Below are 20,194 nucleotides of genomic sequence, written 5' to 3'. Positions count from 1 at the left end.
TTGAGGAAGTTGGATGAATGTTAGAGTGTCTAATACACATGTGCTTAATATGTAATTAGCTTAGTGGATAGGCAATTAGTTACAAAGCTGGTAATTTGTTATATTCTGTTGATAGCAGTTTAGGCTTTATTTTTCTATATAAGCATGTGTTGTGAACAGATTAAGAGTGAGTAAATTCATTACCTTGTGAGTATTCTTTTTCATTCTCTATAGCTTTATCTTGTAGTTCTTTGTGTATTCTTTCACAACATAACCTTGCCTGGCTGCCATAAGAAGGGGTGTCATCCCCCTCTTTTTATCACCTATGTAGGCAGCTGGAACATCCCTTTTTAGCAGTTCTTCCACAACTGATAATCTACCACCTAAGTGTGCAGCATAATGAAGAGGGGTCTGTCCATCTTCATCTCTTTCCTTTGTCAAATTCCCCTTCTTCTTTAATATTACCCTTATTGCCTCTATATCCAAGCAAAAAAAAAAAAAGTCAATAGACCTGTTCTTTATTTATTTCAAAATTAAAAAAAAAATGGAACCAACTCAACAGCATACCTGCATCTCCAGCCATAGCCGCTGCATGCAAAGCTGTTCTATCGTGGGGCCCGCCATGATGCGTTGGTTCGAATTTATCTAATAATAGAGTCAACAAGCGCCCAGATCCTCTCCTCCTAGCTGCTATGTAAAGTGGAGTCTCCTGTTTTTCGTTGGCAGAATACTGAAAATCAGGGTCTTCAAACTCCAGCAATGCTTCCACCACTTCGACATTGCCACACCGTGCTGCTTCATGTAAAGCCGTGTTGGATTCCTGATCCGTAATCCTCAGCATCTCCCTCACTGTATTTACTTGATCCGTTCCCAGCTTCTCTAAATCTCCATCTCTAGCTTTTGCACAAGACTTGATTAGAAGTTTCACAACGGCCAAATGCCCATTCCTTGCTGCAACGTGCAAAGGAATTTGACATTTAGCATTCGTTTGAAGTAGCAGTGGTGGACACTTAATGAGAATTTGTTTGATAAAATCTAATCTCTTTTCTCTTTTTATCACATTTATGATAATATGGAAAGCCTGTGGTCTTGATACAAAATCTACGAGGAAGAGTACAACTTGTTCGGGGAAGAATTCGAATATTGAGTGAACTCTGTTAAAAAGCCAGACAGCATTCCCCTGGGTTGCCAAGTTAAGATGGAGAATGTTGTCATGGTTTGGGGTCTTTAGCGACTCAAGCTGAAGTCCCTGGTTATTATTGAATACTTCAATGTTGCCTTCTGCTGCTGCCTTATACAGCCAGGCATCCATGTGAGTGATGTTCTCTTCAGGCTCCCCAGATCCCATTTTTGTTGATCTATTTCTTCCTGGATAACACCAAACAAAATTGAATTAATTAGCTTGCAACATTCGAAGCTCAAGAAAAAAGTACTGCAAATTCAGGAATTTACCAAATGCCATACCTGTTAGTTACTTGCTTGCAAGTCCTCCATTCAAGTCACCTATTGATGACAACTATATATACTTAAACACTTTAGTAATAGTAGCATATTGGGTTAGAAGTGAGGTCAATAAAGTAGGAGTTTTTTATGGTGAAATTTGGTTTGAAGGAAACTGCAAAGAATGAGAAGAATGGAAGAAAATGGGATGTACAGTGTCTGGTGGCTGAGAAAATTGTTACACACTAAATTTTGATCATGTTAGTTATTATTGAATGACTTAGTTGTAAGGAAACAGAAAGCAAATGGCCCTAAAACAAATCAAAGTTGCAATATTAAATTTTGATTAATTAATGAACCTATTAAAAATCAGTCCACCTTTCAAGAAAAATAATGTTTCAAATATTTATTAAGGGTAAACTACAAAATAGTCACTTTTGTTTGCCTCAAGTTGCATTTTAGTCACTTATATTTGAAATGTTACGTTTTAATCACTTATGTTATTATTTTGTTACGAAGTGATCACTCTTCCGTTGAGTTCCTTTATCTCCCTAACGGTAATCCTACGTGGCAGTGCAACTAGATTTTAAGTGCCAACTTAAATTTCCTAATGGGATGAGAATAGATTTTTTATTAAATAAATTTAATTAATTAAAAATTTTAAACCTTAAATCTTAGTTAAAAAAACAGTTCATCACCCCTTTTTTTAGTTTTCTTTTTCAATTGACTAAAAAAGCTATTATCATCAAAAAAATTTATTCACTTACAAAAACAAAAGAGGATTCAATAGAGGGTCCAGGTATGTCTTTTTCACCGACAAATTTATGTTCTAAGACTTAAAATAAAGTGGTTGTCAACAAATAAGAATATGGTAACCGTTTTTGTTCCTAATCATTGTATTTTTCAATTCTTCACGTTCTTGAATAATTGGTTTCTCAATCCGATTTTTTCTGATTTGAATCGGCTTGTTTGTTCACAATCCCTTTGTGGATATTCCTTTTTTCTGATCTGAAATTCTTTTAGTTTCTAATATTCATATCAAGAATTTTAATTTAGGGTTTTCATTAAACAATAAAAAATTCAATTTTATGAAGCAACTATTTTGATTTCAACTATTTTGATCTTAATAATAGTTTTTCCGTCAAATGAAAAAAAAACCATTGAAAAAAAAGAAGAGACTGAAGAAAAATTAAAAAAAGATATGAACAGTTCTTTTAGTTAAGGTTTAGGTTTAAAATTTTTAATTAATTAAATTTTTAATTAAAAATCTACTTTCATCCCATTTAGAAATTCAAGTTGGCATTTAAAATTTAGTTGCACTGCCATGTAGGATTACCGTTAGAGAGATAACGGAACTTAACGGTAGAGTGGTCACTTCGTAACAAAATAGTAACATAAGTGACTAAAACGTAACATTTCAAACATAAGTGACTAAAATGTAACCTGAGACAAATAAAAATGACTATTTTTATAGATTACCCTATTTATTAATTAATAGTCCAACTAGTTTTAAGCTTTCCAGGCAAGTAGCATATGCGAATCCCATTTGCATATTATAATTTAAGATGAGATCAAATGGAACACTCATTAACCTAATTAATTAATTCGTATTTTAAAAAGACTTTGACTTTTTATATTATTTAATGATACTTAAACTATTGTATAACAACGTAAATGTTTTGTTTAAATTTATATTTATTTCTGATTTTAGTTTTATCTATTTAAATTTAGATATATTTTAATTATTAAGTTGATTGTATTTATAATTACAATTTTGATTATTGATTATTTCAATGCATTACGTCCATCCTTAATTTTTATTAACACAAAATCAAATTATAGTATTATATTTAGCTATAAATGAAAATAATTACATTCATATACCAAATTGATTTTTTAATCTTTCAATCAAAAATGATATCGTTGATGTGGGCTACATCAATACATGATGATTGTATATTTTCGGAGGCTAATTGATGGGGACGACCTAAGGATTGTAGGTCAGGCAGAAAATTGGGGAGGGATAGGGATTGTGTTTGGGATCATCCTCCTACGGATTGGTTGAAATTTAACATGGCTAGAGTAGTTGTAGAGGAGGTTGCGGGCTGTGGATAGGTGTTGAGGGACGAAAAGAGAGTGGTCTTAGCTCTTTTTTATGGTAAATGTGGTGCGTGTGGTTGAGCAAGCGATAGTAACGGCTATTAAAGTTGCAACAGAGGTTCTTATTAATTTGAGGTGGAAGGTAAATATTTCTCTGATTGTAGAGTTTGAATTGAGTAGTGTTTCTGGTTGACTGAAGTATAAACGTTTACGATCATGGTCAGTAAGAAAATTATTTGCGGATATTGAAGGAGGATTGCAACATTTGTATTAATGATAATATGTTTATTAATGATTTGTATTAGTGTAGTCTTCTTGTTGTTATATATATTTTTTAGATTGTACTGCTGCTTTTACGGCTCTGCCAATCTTGAAAGTTTTCATTACTCCATTTTACAATTGACTGATTTAAAAAGCAAAAACAAATTGCAATACTTTACTATACAATAATAAATATTATATAAGCAAATAGATTAAGCAAACTATAAACTTTCCTTTAATGCGCAAGTCAACTGGAAAACAGTAATTCTAGAACCAAGTTTCTCCAAAATATTTGAAAAATCACATCAAACAATTAATATAAGATAAGATAAAATGGAACAATTAATCATTAACCAATTAATTATTTGGTGATGTCAACGTTGACCCCAAAACAATTAATGAATTTATTTAATAATATTTAAAAAAGTTGACTTTTAAAATTTTTTTATAAAATAAAGAGAGACAAATAGAATAAAGAACAAATAAAATATGAAAGCAATAAAGAATATACTGTATTGATCAAAGGGATAATTTATAATACTTCATCGAGTCTCTATTTATAGGCATAAGAAGTATAAAAGAAGTAGATATCTAATTCTAATAACTATTAGAATTTAAAGTATATCAAAACTTTATCTTGATCATGATGGACATCCGCTTAATAAGATATTCATAACACTACCTCTTGAATGTCCATTGGTAGATAATGTGTCTCGTTAAAACCTTATTAGAAAAAACCTTGTGGGATAAAAAAAACTAATAAGGAAAAAGAGTACACAATCTTCTATTACAAATTGTCTCGTTAAAAATCTTTACCAGAAAAATCTAATGAGACAAAACCTTGATTAAAGAAAAATAGTACAACTTGTTTTTTGAATCCCCTGATTGCAACATTACATTACATCTAGTAATGTAAGAAAATGGAAGAAAATGGACAAAACCTAAGTAGGATCGAGTTTTTTATGGTGAAATTTGGTCCGAAGGAAACTGCAAAGAAGGAGAAGAATGAAGGAAACTGCAATTGGAAGAATATTGTAATCAATGATAAAGTAATATCCTCACAGTATAGTAGTCAAAAATAGTCCAATTGTAGAACCAAAAAAAAAAAAAGGTAGTGCAGATAAGATATGAAAAAATGGCAAGCCCGTGAGAAGGTTTTAAGACTACATAACTCTCTGTGCTGAAAGTAATCACTATTGCAACCGTTGCATAGCCAAGGAGCTCATAAACAGATCTTGAGTTCTATATGAAACTGTTTCACACCAAAATTTAAATTGATATAATAGATTATCCAGCACCCCAAAGTGGATGAAGAGAGTAGTAACAGAGAATCTTTGAAACTGTTCCACGATAACCTTGCCTGGCTGCCATAAGAAGAGGTGTCATCTCCCTCTTTGTTTCACCTTCATAGGTAGCTGATACATCCCTTTTTAACAGTTCTTCCACAATTGAGAATCTTCGACCTAAGTGTGCGGCATCTAACTTAAATTTTAGCTATTTTTGTTCTTATCTTTTTCTCTGAACATTTAACTTAAATTTAATTTCCGCACGCAATAATGAGTCTAGTAGTTAAGTGGCAATGATCATCTCTGTGTCGCCTATGTGGATAAGTTTTAATTAAATTAAATTAAATTTTCGTTAAAAAAATCTGATGAGTTACTAGTGGGACGGGATTTGTTTTGTTTTATTTTGAAGAGAAATTTTAATTTATTAAAAATTTCCCACATTTCCCACCCTCTTGTTCACGTTTTTCTTTCCTTTCTTCTCTTATCTGGCAGTTGTTTTTTTTTCTTCTTGTTCTTTAATTATTCGAATATTATTTGTTTTTGTGCCTGGGATTTTCTTTGAAACAAAATGCTTGGGCTGGTCCTGATCATTGGAAATATAGAAAAAAAAACTATAGATGAATCATGGGTGCAGTGTAATGGTGATGATCCATAATTGTCTTGGGAAGAGCAAAGTGAATTTGGTGGTTTTAACAATGAAATTTGCCATGGCGATGTTGATGAGTCTGGCACATTTGTTTCTTAGCCTGGTCAGGTTAGTAAAATTGAAGTTGAGTATGATAAGACTTCTAAATAAGTCGATGCTCAGTATTTGAAAGAAACTCTTTGGGGCCATATGCAACAATCTTGAGATATATCATTTTAGGTGAAATTAAGAGATTTGAAACTCCCATTCTGTAATTTAGGTGTTAGGAATTGTTCTGGTCGTTTGCGCTTTGGAAATCTCGAGGTTGAATTCGTCTCAGAAAATATTTAGTTGTGTGATTTTAATCCAAAACGTCAATTGAAACTTAAAAAAACTCAAAAACAGAGGTTATTTTCGAAACTGTTCAACATCATACGGTCTAGGCTATTTGGGCTGTGTGGGCTATTTTTTTGAAATTTTCATGACATCTGTTGATATTTGTCTATATGTGCTGTGAGTAAAGTATGTGAAAAATATGTTTATATTTTGTGTTCTGATAATTCTGGAAGTATGATTATGTATGATAAGCATAATTTGGATTAATAAATTCTGTGTAAGTTATTATCTTAATGATATTTACATAAGCATGTCATATTTTTTATTCGTTACGACTGAATGTTAGCATGTGCATTGGGTTGGGTTTTGATATGATGGAGGAAGTGTTTGTGGCAGTATACTACATATTTTGGTGGTTAAATCACAATATTTGCCTGACAACACAGCTGCACCATTATGAGTGGCATATCACCACGACCTGGTGTGATTAGATGGATGGACTCTTGTAGCCCTAATTGGTGTGATTGGTTGGACAGAGTTTGTATGTACCGGATTAGGGTAGAATCTGTGTCTGTATTTGTATCTGATTATGAGCACACATTTGATTCCGTATAAGAGATTGTATTTGAGATTATGATTCTGAAATTAAGAAAATTTTGTTCTAATATATGATTATGAAATATGACATTCTGATCTGTTATAGGTTTTTGGTAATATGATATGTCGATTATGATATATGATATACTCTGATATGTTATATGATACGATTCTGATTTGTTAAACGATATGGGTTCGATATGTCATGTAATCTGAAAATTCTAATTTAATTGTTCGTGTTTGCATACTTCTTAAGGAAAAATTCTGTTTGTGATCCGAGTCACACACTGAGCTTCTAACTCACTCATTTATCTTATACGTCTCAGGTGTACTTCCAACTTAACACTTGGCGGAGACTTCGGAGCTCGGTTCACACATTTGGTATAAATTGATTTGTTTTTTTTTTTTAATTTCAGACTTTTGGTTTTGGTATTTGTTTTCGCGGACGTTTTATTTAAAACTCGTAAACACACCTAAGACAACATAACTAATGAATCTTATGTTTTTAAGAGATAAGAATTTTAAAAGTATTTTTCCGTTTGTAAAGTTTTGAATTTAATTACTACTTTTTACAATTCAATTGGTTAAACATTTAGGATTCTTTTATAAAATTAATAAAACAATATTTTCATCTAAGTGCTAACATGCGTTCTTGTGAAAACTTGTATTTTTCATAAATTAAATAACCTTATTACTTTGAAATTAAAACTAAGTTTCTTTTTACAAATTTTTTTACGAGCATTGTAACCTCCATAATCTGATCTTAACATCTATATCGAATTTGAGGTGTTACAATACTCAGCATGCCACCGTCTCCTCTCCTAGCTGCTATGTAAAATGGAGTCTCCTGTTTTCTATTGACAGAACACAGAAAATTAGGGTTTTCAAACTCCAACTATGCTTTCATCACTTCAACATTGCCACACCGTGCTGCTTCATGTAAAGCTGTGTTGGATTCCTGATCCCTAGTCCTCAGAATCTCCCTCACTTTATTTAATTGATCCATTCCCAGCTTCTCTAAACCTCCATCTCTAGCGTTTGCGCAAGAGTTGATTAGAAATTCCACAATAACAGAATGTCCATACCTTGCTGCAACGTGCAAAGGAGTTTGACCTTTAGCATTCGTTTGGAATAGCAGTGACGGACACTTCCGGAGAATATTTTTGATAAAATCTGATCTCTTTTCTGTTTTTATCATGGTAAAGAAAATACTCGAAGTCGGAGGAATAATACACATGGTACGGGGAAGAATTTGATTATTTGGAGAAATCTTTTAAAAAGCAAGGCAGCATCCTCCTTGGTTGCCAAGTTCAGGTGGAGCACGTTGTCATGGTTTGGGGTCTTTAGCGACTCAAGTTCAAGCTGATTATTATTGAATACTTCAATATTGCCTTCTGCTGCTGCCTTATACAGCGAAGCATCCATGCGAGTGACGTTCTCTTCAGGCTCCTCAGGTTCCATTTCTTGTTAATCTATTTCTTCCTGGACAACACCAAACAAAGTTTAATTAATTAGCTTGAAACATTCCAAGCTCAAGAAAAAAGTACTGCAAAATCAGAAATATACCAAATGCCATACCAGTTAGTTACTTGCTTGCATATCCTCCAATCAACTCACCTACAAAACGTGCAGCAATACGTGCAGAGAACAATGAAGCAAAACGTGCAGCAATGCTGAGAAATCTAATCTCAACTAGATTTCAGCAAGAAAAATACATTATATGAAGTGATCGCATGCATTACCAAATTAAACTAAACCCTTAACTTTACTTGCACATAAGTTCATCATAAAGAAAACTTTTAAATATTTTTTTTAAATTTTTAAAATTGAGATTAATTGACAAAATATGTAAAATTAAGAGCTAAATTTTTCTTTTAAAATTAGAATTAAATTAATAAAATTTACAAATATTAAAAGTTAACTTTATTATTATACCAATAAAAATATCAAAATATTAAATTTAGATAAATAATTAAAATAAAAAAATTAAATCTAAATGACGAAATAGAAAGCAAAGTTGCATTATTAAATTCTAATTATGGAGTATGTGAGTTTTAAAATCAGTCCACCTTTCAAGAAAAAAATGTTTCAAATATTAATTAATTAATAGTACAACTAATTTTAAGCTTTTAAAGGCAAGCAGCACATGCCTTTCCCATATGCATATTATAATATAAGATAATTATTGATTATATCACAATTATACATTTGTAGTAACAATTTAATTGTAGTATAATTTAACTCGACACAACTATAATAGTGATGAAATTCAACAACTATTGTGCCACATATAAAATTTGTCACAAATAATAATTTGTGATGAAATTTTTTATTATCACCACATCATCTTCACGAAATAATAATTTCAACATCTCCCAATGGATGTCATTGATGTATTAAAATATTTCAAATAATTGAAAAATGAACAACATTTTTCGTAAGAAAACATTTATCTACAACAGCTATGTCAACACCAGTACTCCACCTGCTGCTACACCCACTGTCACACTTGACGATATTTACCACACTCAGCAGCGGCATTCAGAGCAAATCGGCCAGTTACAGCAACAGCAGGACCGCATTGAGGCCTATCTACAACAGCTATGTCAACACTTTAATAATTCGACACCAGATTGCATTGCTGTTCCTGAGCGATCCTGATATTTCGCACGATGCTAATCTCTGATACTGTCGTTTTAGTTATTTTTATTATTTTATCTTATTTTTCTGGATTTTTCTCCTTTTGGTCGACTTTATTGTTATTTTGACTGCGTCCCGTTCGTTTTGTTATTTTCATTTTTATTTTCTTCTGTCTTCAAGGATAATTGTATTTAACATTGGATCTTCAATCACTCAAGTTTTCACTTTTTCTACACAATTACCCCAATTCAAGACAGTTTCAGTTTGTTAGTAATATAGATCTAATTTAATTTACCTCCAGGCAAGACTGCAATTGGTTGTAAATGGGTTTATCGAGTGAAACATAGAGCCGATGGTTCTATTGAACGTTACAAGGCTCGTCTAGTTGCAAAGGGGTTCACATAAACCGAGGGTGTCGATTATTTTGATACTTTTTCCCCTGTCGCCAAGATCACTACTGTTCGCTTGTTACTTGCTATTGCTGCTTCTAAGAATTGGTATTTGCACCAACTTGATGTTAACAATGCTTTTTTGCATGGTGATTTGAGAGGTTTATATGCTTTTACCTCCTGGTTTTACTCCATCATCTCCTAATAAGGTTTGCAAGTTACGGAATTCCTTATATGGTCTAAAGCAAGCAAGTAGACAGTGGTTCTCTAAGCTCACTATTGCTCTTACTTCTCTTGGTTATGCTCAATCCAGTTCTGATTTCTCCTTGTTCATTAAAAAGGATGTTGTTTCCTTCACCGCATTACTGGTTTATGTCGATGATGTCATCTTGGCTGGTGATAACTTGGATGAAATAGCAAGAGTTAAAGCTTTTTTGGATTTTACATTTAAAATCAAAGACTTAGGTGATTTAAAATACTTTCTTGGACTTGAGGTTGCTCGAAGCTCTGCTGGTATTCACCTTTGTCAACGAAAATATGCTTTAGACATAATGTCCGATTTTGGTTTCTTAGATTGCAAACCTGTTAAGACTCCAATGGCTACAAAAATCCCTCGAGATGCTTATGCGGAATTACTTCCTGATAATACTCTTTTCAGGAAGCTTATTGGCCGACTATTATATCTGGTTTCTACTAGACCTGATATTGCTTTTGCTATTCAGCAATTGAGTCAATTCTTGGACCAGCCTACAGTCACTCATCTGCAAGCTGCTCACCGTGTTCTTCGTTATTTGAACGGCTGCCCTGCTTCTGGTCTCTTCTTTTCTGCCACTTCATCACCTGTACTGAAGGCTTTTAGTGATTCTGACTGGGCAGGTCGTCCTGTGACCCGACGGTCTGTGACTGGTTATTGCCTGTTTTATGGTGACTCCCTTATTAGTTGGAAGGCCAAGAAGCAAACCACTGTGTCTCGTTCTTCCTCAGAAGCAGAATATCGAGCAGTTGGCTCTACTGCTTGTGAAATTCAGTGGCTTCGATCTCTTTTGCGTGATTTGCACCTGCCTATTTCTGGTCCTACTGCTTTGTTCTGTGATAACAACTCTGCTTTTCAGCTTGCTGCAAATCCCACATTTCATGAACGTTCTAAACACATCGAAATTGACTGTCATCTCGTTCGTGAGAAGGTGCAATCCGGTGTTATTAAACTGCTCCCTTGCTCCTCCAAAGATCAACTAGCTGATATTTTTACCAAGGCTCTTGCTGCTGCTCCTTTTCAGATCATGTTGTCCAAGCTGGGATTGCTTTCTATACACTCTCCAGCTTGAGGGGGGCTGTTAGTAATATAGATCTAATTTAACTGTTAGTTAGTTAGCAGTTAGTTTGTTACACTTTAGTTCTCAATTTTGTTGTATCTCTTTTCTGCTATAAGTTGTATATAACTAGGCGTTTGTATGGTGAATAAAGATTGAGCAATTCACTTATATTCCTTTTCTACATCAGTTCCTCATTTAATTAATTTGTGCTATTTCTTGTATTTACTTCTGTTCGTACATTATGGACAATGCACATCTTAAGCGTGGGGGAGTGTATGCTTTCATTTGAATTAGTCCGAATTTTTGTTGGCATGTTGTCTTAAGCAATTATCTTAAATTTTGCATGAAAATTAATTTTTTTTTAAATTTAGAGTTTTTGTTGATTTTGCTATGTGATGATATGTAGATACATATGCATTTTTTTTATATACTTTAATGGATGAAAGAGTCAATCATTATAAGTTATCTTAAAAAAATTTATCGTAGGTTTTCTCCCTGATTTTAATAATTATTTGAAATTGTTTGACATCAAAACCATATTTTTTTTGTGACCTTTTGAGTCTATAGAGCATCCACCCATTCATGTTCATTTTATTTTTGGTTTTGAGTGTATCGACTAGGTTTGTTATTCTAGAATTTACTTTTGTTATGCATGTCAAGATTGTATTAATGAATTGAAATACTGAGATGGACACTTAAGATGAATAGCCTACCCATTTCGTTGCCCACTAATAAACCCCTTTGAGCCTAATCCCATCCATTTTAACCCTTAAACCCCATTAATATTGTGAATTACCCTTTTTTTTATTGCTTCCCTTTAGTTGAGATTAGATTTTTGGTAAGTTTCTTAAATACGTTTGATCATTCGTATTGCTGAATTTTTCATTGTGAAAAAAAAAAAATCTTCGGGCTATCTTATTCAATTGAGAAGTCAATACTCATGTTATAAGCCTCATTATCTCTTTTTTTTTTAGCTTAAATCATCACCATCATATTTTGTATAAAAGCTCACTTCAATACTTTGATTCACTTTAATGTTAATTTTTTTCAATTTTCAACTCTCGACTATATTCACCTTTTATACCTTTCATACCCTTAATCTAAGCCTCATGATAAACCATAATATATACATATTTTTATCCCACACTTGGCACATTTATGGATGAATTATCATTGAATTTGTGGAGTTTGATGCTCCTAATACCTTAATTTCATGTTTTATACTTAGGTAAGCATAGGAAAGTAAAAAGAATGAGAAACGGGCCAAAAACGGAAAAAAATAGGCCAAGGCTAGAAATCAACACGGCCTGGACTTCCTCACACAGGTGCACCACACGCCCGTGTGAATTTAACAGTCTTGAACACGGCCTAAGCCACCTCACACGGGCATGTCCCTGTCGTAACTTGTTTTAATTACACGTGGAAAAGGTTACTTGGGGCCTAATAAAGGTATTCCAGAGTCTATATAAACACCCTAGAAGAGGGTTAAAAGACACACAGAGTAGAAGGCAAGGACTTACTCGAAGAAAGCCGATTGATCCATCTCAGAAGCCGGAATCTCGTTGAAGACTGAAGATTTCCCTTCAATTTCCTTCAAGGGTTTTTGGTGTTTCTTTATGTTTTGTTATTTTCCTTACTTTGAGATGTTTCTTTTATAAACATGAACTAAATCCCTCAAATACCTGAGGGAGATGAAACCTAAGACAGATCTTGTTATTATTTTTTGAATTATATGATAAATACTTGGTTTGTTCTTAATTGTGTTTTTAATTATTGTGTTAATATTCTAGGGTATTAATTCAATTTGAATGTGCTTATTCAGTGGAGCAAAAGTCCCTGTTTACGAGTAGATCCAACACAATTAAGCGGAGTTGATCATAATCCTAGACATAGGACGACGTAAATCTATCGGATTAGAGTCAAATCTAATAAGGGAATCCATAGATTGAGTTAATGCAACACTAAAGGTTTTAATTAGAAAGAAATTTCAATTAATCAACCTAGGATTAGATGTTTTTAGTCTCGACAGAGATAATAACATAAATTAGGGATTCCTACGGATCAAGTCAAGTGAATAAATTGTCCAATTCAGAGTTAAATAACAAGTGAAGTCTAGGTGGATTCTTCCTTGGATATTTCCTTAATCAATCAGTTTTCCCAAAAGTATTTCCCCAATTTACTCTCTGTGCATTCTGGCTTAGTTAATTAGTTTCATTAAAGTTAATTCTCTTTTTTTAGGCTAGATAATAAAAAGGAAGTTAATACTAGTACTTTTAGTTCATTTGGGTTCGACATTCCTGTCTTGCCACTAAACTATACTACTGTTCGATAGGTGCACTTGCCTTATTCATGATAATAGTTAGTTTCTAGGTACGATTATAAAATATTAAAACTTATCACGCACATCACCTCGTTACATAGATTGTAAAGATTTCTTGATCTTTGTGTCATAACATATTTGTAGTGGTGGAAATTTGATACCTAAGCAAGTTTATGATAATAGCATTCATTATTTGACTATTGAGTGCATATTAATTAACCTTTAAAAAGTTTGAGTGTTTTGAGCGAAATTTAGTGAGGATGATAAATCTAGTTGGTTTGAACTTCAAGTTATTATTAAGGTAGGGAAAGTCTTATGTTTTGAAATTATATATAGACTATCCTAAGCCATGACCAGTGAAAATAATGGGTGAAGGAATGTTAATTCGAATGTGAGTCGAGAACTTTGCTTGAGGACAAGCAAATGTTTAGGTGTGGGGGTATTTGATAAGTGTTGAAAGTAACATATTTTAGCATCATTCTTAGTGTATTTATGGGTGATTAAGTCGTGTTGATTGTGAATTATATACTCCTAATCTTTTAAATTCATACTTTGAAGCTTAATGGAGCACTTGGGAACAAATAGAGCGAGAAACAAGTGAAAATTAGAACATTGTAGAAGTTTGGAAGCTGCACACGAGTAACAGATTTTCACACAGTCAAACCACACGACCGTATGGGCTACATGGATGTGCAGCCAAGGCATGTAACTTTTAGGAAATGTGTATAATGATAGCCGGAAGTTTCGATTTTTAAGTTTTTGGCACTTTAAGAAGGCATAGATAAGGAAATAAAAAAGGAAAAACAACATCTGTCTTGGTTTATTACGAAAATTGCCCAAAAAGAACAACATTGAAGTTGAATAGAGTTACATGTAGATATGAACTAATTTTCTAAATACTTAGGAGAGATAAACCTTAGGATGGATTCTATTATTTGGTTTCTAATTTTATGCAACAAAATCTTAGCTTCTTTGTTTTCGATTATAAATTCTAAATTGTTCTTGGGTTAATATTTCTAGGGTTTTAATCTATGTTTGATATGCATGAGTTTGAGGTTGAATAGACCTTTCTTGTGATTAAATCTTGTATAGTCGAATAGAGTTACATGTAATCCTAGAAATAGGACGACATAATTTTACCGAGTTAGAGTTAAATCTAATAGGGAAATCCATAGAGTGAATTAATGCAATAATAAGGGTTTTAATTAGACAGAAATTTCAATTAATCAACCTAAAGTTAATTTTTTTATGCTCGAAAGAGATATTAGCATAAGTTAGGAATTTCAATTAAACTTAAAATTCTCATAATTTTGAATAATTCAACAAATTGATTTTTAATCATAATGGAAAATTATCTTTATTATTCTTTAATATTTAATAATTCTTACTTTAAACAAATTGTGGTTTTTCTTTTACCTTTTTGAAATTATATGCCTATGAACTAATAACTTTATATTAGTTTCAATTAAATAGAGATTGTTAACATCGATAAGTTAAAGATATCTAAAAGAAATTCAATTAATCTTTCTTCAAAGAGATAATATTGATACTAAAAATTGGAAGCAGATTGCAATACATGATAAAGTAATATTATCGTATTTATTTTTTAAATACGCAATAAAAAAATCGCCATTAGCCACACAAAGAAACTAAGGCCAGGGTTGATGAGATATAAAATACTGTTAAGATCGTTGGATGGCTTTAAGATCACAAAACTGCCTGTGACGAAAGCAATTACCATCATCAATGTTGCAATGCCAAGTGTTTGAGCAACAGACTGCGTTCGATAAAAAACCGATCGACGCCAAAAACTAAATCCTGATAATATAGTATCCAAAATCCCGAAGTGGTTGGCGAGGACAATAACAGAGAGAATAAAGGCTATTGTATTTGTTGCAAAAAATGCTTTAAAGGCTGCCTTATCAAACAAAAGGGGAGTGCCTTGCTCTGACCCTTTGTCACTATTTAAACCACCAGGAACAGTTATTGCCGCTGCGAATGTGACGGTGGCTATAAGTGCTGCCACTACTAAATGAGCATTTTTTGTCTTCTCCAAGCTTTCTGAAGAAACATTTCGTAATGGAAAGTGATGAACTGGTTCCTCCGCCACTTGATCATTCTCAATTTCTTCCAACAATTCTTTGATTTGCTTCTGCCATGCCACCCACATTAGCCCATCGTATTGTAAGTTTAATAAATATGTTAATTCAAAACTTAAATATTAATATTAAACCATAGTCATGGAAATGCAATATATATACACACCTGCTTATGATGCTGTGTCTCAGATATAAGTGCATTATAAACTTCTTGAGGTGTCATCCCAAAGTCACCTTTCAACTCCATTAGATTTCTGAGTGATCCATATGCAATCTCAATACCACCAAGCTTGAAAAGAGAACGCCCATATAGAGTGAAAGAGCCTCTAAAAGCCAAATAATGAAGTAAATTCAAACCTTTGTTGTCCACTTTTTCACAACAATCTGGACATAAAGAGATAATCTTTAAAACTGTTCTAACATCACCTTGCCTGGCTGCCATAAGAAGGGGTGTCATCCCCCTCTTATCATCACCTATATAGGCAGCTGATGTATCCCTTTTTAACAGTTCTTCCACAACTGATATTCTAGAACCTAAGTGTGCAGCATAATGAAGAGAGGTGTGTCCATCTTCATCTCTTTCCTTCGTCAAATTCTCCTTCTCTAATATTACCCTTATTGCCTCTAAATCCAAGCAAAAAAAAAAAGATGTCAATAGACCTGTTCTTTATTTATTTCAAAAATTTTTTTAAAAAAATTGGAACTAAACAACATACCTGCATCTCCAGCCATAGCCGCTGCATGCAAAGCTGTTCTACCGTGGGGGCGGTCATGAGGCGTTGATTCGAATTCACCTAATAATAGAGTCAACAAGCGCCCAGATCCTCTCCTCCTAGCTGCTATGTAAAGTGGAGTCTCCTGTTTTTCGTTGGCAGAATACGGAAAATCAGGGTTTTTAAACTCCAACAATGCTTTCAGCACTTCAACATTGCCACACCGTGCTGCTTCATGTAAAGCCGTGTTGGATTCCTTATCCCTAATCCTAAGCATCTCCCTCACTGCACTTCCTTGATCCGTTCCCTGCTCTAAATCTCCAGTTCTAGCTTTTGCGCAAGACTTTATTAGAAGTTTCACAATAGCAGAGTGTCCATACTTTGCTGCATAGTGCAGAGGAGTTTGACCTTTAGCATTCGTTTGGAGTAGCAGTGACGGACACTTGCTGAGAATTTGTTCGATAAAATCTGATCTTTTTTCTCCTCTTATCCTAGTAATTAAATTAAGCAAAGATGAAGAGAAGCATCCATGTATTAAGGGATAGAATTTAATTAAGGGGTAGAATTCGATTATTGATAAAAATATGCGGAAAGGCCAGGCAGCATTCTCCTGGGTTGCCAAGTTAACATGGAGCACGTTGTCATGGTTTGGGGTCTTTAGCGACTCAAGTTGAAGCCTCTGCTTATTATTGAATTCTTCAATGTTGCCTTCTGCTGCTGCCTTATACAGTGAAGCATCCATGTTCTCTTCAAGCTCCTCAGATCCCATCTTTGTTGATATATTTCTTCCAGGATAACACCCAACAAATTTTAGTTAATTAGCTTGAAACATTCCAAGCTCAAGAAAAAAAAAATATTGCAAATTCAGAAATTTACCAAATGCCATACCAGTTAGTTACTTGCTTGCAAATACTAAATTCAAGTCACCTACAGATGACAACTATATAAAAAGTCATACTTGAACACTTTAGTAATAGTAATATATAGGGTTAGAGGTCAGATCAACAAAGTAGGATCTTTTTATGGTGACAAGGGCCAATCTAGGGGGCTGCAGGGACCCGGGTCCCCTTAAAATGTAAAATTAATATTTAGGCCCTTGAAATTTTTTAAAATAGTAAAGGTTAAATTGTACTTTGGCCCCCCTAAAATTATAAAAATTTAATTTAATCCTTTAAAAATTATAAAGATTTAGACTATAAAAAATTAAAATTTCATCTGGCCCCTTACAAAATTGTTCTGGTGGTGAAATTTTGTTTTAAGAAAATTGCAAAGAAGTAAACGAACTGAAAAAAAGAATGGAAGAAAATAGGGTCTACAGCTCTTCGTGGAAAAGTTAATTGAACACCCTAAACCCGGCTTAGAAGTTTAGACCTAATTCAGGATGCTACATCGATCACCGAAGTGATCGTGGGAAAATTTTACAAAACATGAGCATTCAATCCCTTATACTTGAAACAGAAAGGTTGCAGTTAAATTTAAATCTCAAACAAAATTAGAGTTATGTGAAAAGTCAAAACAAAACTAGTACCACAGTGTTTACAAAACCTAACAGTTCTAAATTCGATTAGTAATTAAAAATTGAAAATACAAGCTGATAATTTTATTTCCACCAAGACTGTCTAAGACCTCAGCTTACCGAATCCACCAACAGAATTTTAAAATGTACATGAAAGGGAAACAGTAGGGGGTGAACTACTCGAGCTCAGTGTGAGTTCAAAACCAACTAACTACAAAATCAGAAATAGAAAGCCAGAAGCAGTTTAGAAACGGGACGTGCTTACAAAATTATTTAGAAACAATTGATACCATCAAAATAAACTTACCGACAAATGAAAATTTAAGCATATTAGCTCACAGTCAGGCACACACCATAAGTACTTTTCAATCATATAAAACAATCAGACTCACATACCATTCAAATAGACAGTGTCGAAATCATTTTCAAATCGAGTTTTGGAAAATGGGAATCGATTTTAAAAAACGAAAACGGGAGTCGCCACCAATCTTTTTAGGTGTGATTGGATCACCTTTAAAACATTTTGTTTTAAAATCATTAGTTTTGGTCCACGAAATAAAAGAATGGGTTCGGGAGTCGGTTATGTACAAAGAAGGATTAGCACCCTCGTAACGCCCAAAAATTGGTACCTAATTGATTATCAAATGTCTTTAATGTCGGAAATTTAAAAAATTTTAAGATATAATCCTCTTTAAAATACTTTGATTTTGAAAATTTGGGTTCACTCGTATCAAAACATTGACACTAAGTTAACCTTTTGGAAATCCCTATCTCGAAACGACAAATCGCCACATCCAATAAGTTAGGACACAACGCTTTGAAATTCCAAGACAGTTGCTCGTATTTTGAAAATCTTAAAAACTTAGAAGGGTACTTGACTATTCGAACTCAACGAGAAAAGTTGCAACCCAATAAGTTAGGGCACTACTTTTCTCGAAGCTTTCAAATACTAAGCATTGTTTTTTTTTATTTTTATAAAACTTTTAAATATTGTTTTAAATGACCTTTTAGAGTGACAATTCTATATTATGAAACATAGATATTCAAATAGCGTATTTTATAAAGTATTATAACACTTTATATAAATGCAATCACTATATAGATGGTAAAATAGAATAATAAAAATAATCATGCTAAGCAAATAGGAATATACCAAAAAGAAAACATAATAAATGCACTAATTATATACAATATATCATAAATAAAACATTAAATAATATAAAAACATGTTAAATATTAATGTGTAAAATATGTATGAGTAAAATAGATGACATGCATAGCAAATGGATAAATAGAATCTACATAAAATATAAAATCCAATAATTTAATGTACACATGAATGGATTAATAAATAAAATGATGCATATAATACAATATATCAATGTACATATATAAAAATATGCATTTGAAAGTAAATTATAAAAGTCTAAGATATTACATAACATATGAAATACATAACATAACAATAATACATTAATGCTAAAGTAAAACAAATATTGTATAATAATAAAAAACATAAGTTTTAAAAATATATGTATAATATAAACAATTGATAAATAGAATGAGCATATAAAAAATGTGATATTTAATAATAAATTTAAAATATAATATATAATAAAAATATATTTATAAGAATAATAATTATATAAAAATATAAAATATATTGGTTTAGAAAATAATGTATAAAATATCAAATATGTAAAATAATTTATATTTATAATGAAATGATTATATAATATATATACATGCATAGAAAATATATATTTGAAAATAAACTATATAAAAGGTTAAATACTATGATATATAAAATACATAATCAAATGTATAAAAGATAGGAAAAATATACATATTTAAAAATGAAGAAATTAAAATAAAAAGAGTTGAAAAACTAAGATAGACGAAGAATAAAATAAGAACAAACCACGAGAGTAAGAACGCAAGAGGAGAGAAATTTGAGTGAATGCTCTTCAAGAATTCTTATTGCTTCCCAAAACTCCAGTCCTTTACAATGAAGGAGAGGCCTCTATTTATAGTTGAGCCTCCCCAAATCCAACAATGAGATCAATTACATCAACGGTTAAGATTAAAGAATATCTACAAATTAAATCTCCAAGATTACAAAATCATATCTTCTAAGATTGTATATCATATCTAAGATTGCAATCATATCTAAGATTGTATCATATCTAAGATTGCAATCATATTTAAGATTGTATCATATCTAAGATTACATATCATTGAAGATTATATTTCCATATGAGTCAAGCTTGTAGATGGACCTTAAATCTTTTCAAGTAATGGGCCATTCCGATCGGGCCAAATTATATTTGTAATTCTGGACTGAACTTGGACTTCGTTTTTTTTTGGGGTTTATTATTTTAAATACTGAAATGGGCCGGGCAAAATTGAGTGTCTACAGACAGAAACAAACAGAATTTACTAAGTTCACACAGGTGATTTAATACAAGCGTTGCTTAGACAGAACACTGAACAGATGCATATGCAATGCAGTCGAGTTATAAAACCCACTCATCCAGCCAACACACCTCTTCATCCCCCATCACACCACATAAGAGTTGT

General features: G+C 32.5%; 2 protein-coding genes across 4 annotated transcripts; both read right to left on the bottom strand.

Moving 5' to 3' along the window:
- Positions 1–207: 207 nt before the first annotated feature.
- LOC108459142 (ankyrin repeat-containing protein At5g02620-like) lies at positions 208–1,671 on the bottom strand. The gene is made up of 3 exons (XM_017758501.2): positions 1,444–1,671; positions 547–1,347; positions 208–455 (listed from the first exon to the last, which is right to left on the bottom strand). The coding sequence occupies exons 2-3, from the start codon at positions 1,325–1,327 to the stop codon at positions 208–210; spliced, it is 1,029 nt and encodes a 342-aa protein (XP_017613990.1). The 5' UTR covers positions 1,328–1,347; positions 1,444–1,671.
- A 13,128-nt stretch (positions 1,672–14,799) lies between these two features.
- Positions 14,800–17,104, bottom strand: LOC108459141 (ankyrin repeat-containing protein ITN1-like). 3 transcript variants are annotated; one of them, XM_053026658.1, is made up of 4 exons: positions 16,987–17,104; positions 16,102–16,883; positions 15,552–16,009; positions 14,800–15,438 (listed from the first exon to the last, which is right to left on the bottom strand). In XM_053026658.1, exons 2-4 carry the CDS (start codon positions 16,865–16,867, stop codon positions 14,893–14,895), a joined length of 1,770 nt encoding a protein of 589 aa, XP_052882618.1. In that variant the 5' UTR covers positions 16,868–16,883; positions 16,987–17,104; the 3' UTR covers positions 14,800–14,892. The 3 variants fall into 3 exon arrangements, with proteins under 3 accessions (XP_052882618.1, XP_052882619.1, XP_017613989.1); XM_053026659.1 differs by having other exon boundaries at positions 16,975–17,089; XM_017758500.2 differs by having other exon boundaries at positions 16,102–17,083.
- Between the last annotated feature and the right edge of the window lie 3,090 nt (positions 17,105–20,194).

Source organism: Gossypium arboreum, chromosome 4 (genome assembly GCF_025698485.1).
Source record: "Gossypium arboreum isolate Shixiya-1 chromosome 4, ASM2569848v2, whole genome shotgun sequence".
In the NCBI taxonomy this organism is placed as follows: Eukaryota; Viridiplantae; Streptophyta; class Magnoliopsida; order Malvales; family Malvaceae; genus Gossypium; species Gossypium arboreum.
This window is presented reverse-complemented; position numbering and strand designations above follow the sequence as displayed.

Excerpts from the sequence above, each read along its gene's own strand:
- LOC108459142 (XM_017758501.2), bottom strand. The coding sequence starts at position 1,327 with ATGGGATCTGGGGAGCCTGAAGAGAACATCACTCACATGGATGCCTGG. Across the intron at positions 456-546 it reads GGCTATGGCTGGAGATGCAG|AGGCAATAAGGGTAATATTA; the intron begins GTATGCTGTTGA and ends GCTTGGATATAG.
- LOC108459141 (XM_053026658.1), bottom strand. The coding sequence starts at position 16,867 with ATGGGATCTGAGGAGCTTGAAGAGAACATGGATGCTTCACTGTATAAG. Across the intron at positions 16,010-16,101 it reads GGCTATGGCTGGAGATGCAG|AGGCAATAAGGGTAATATTA; the intron begins GTATGTTGTTTA and ends GCTTGGATTTAG. Across the intron at positions 15,439-15,551 it reads AGACACAGCATCATAAGCAG|AAGCAAATCAAAGAATTGTT; the intron begins GTGTGTATATAT and ends GTGGCATGGCAG.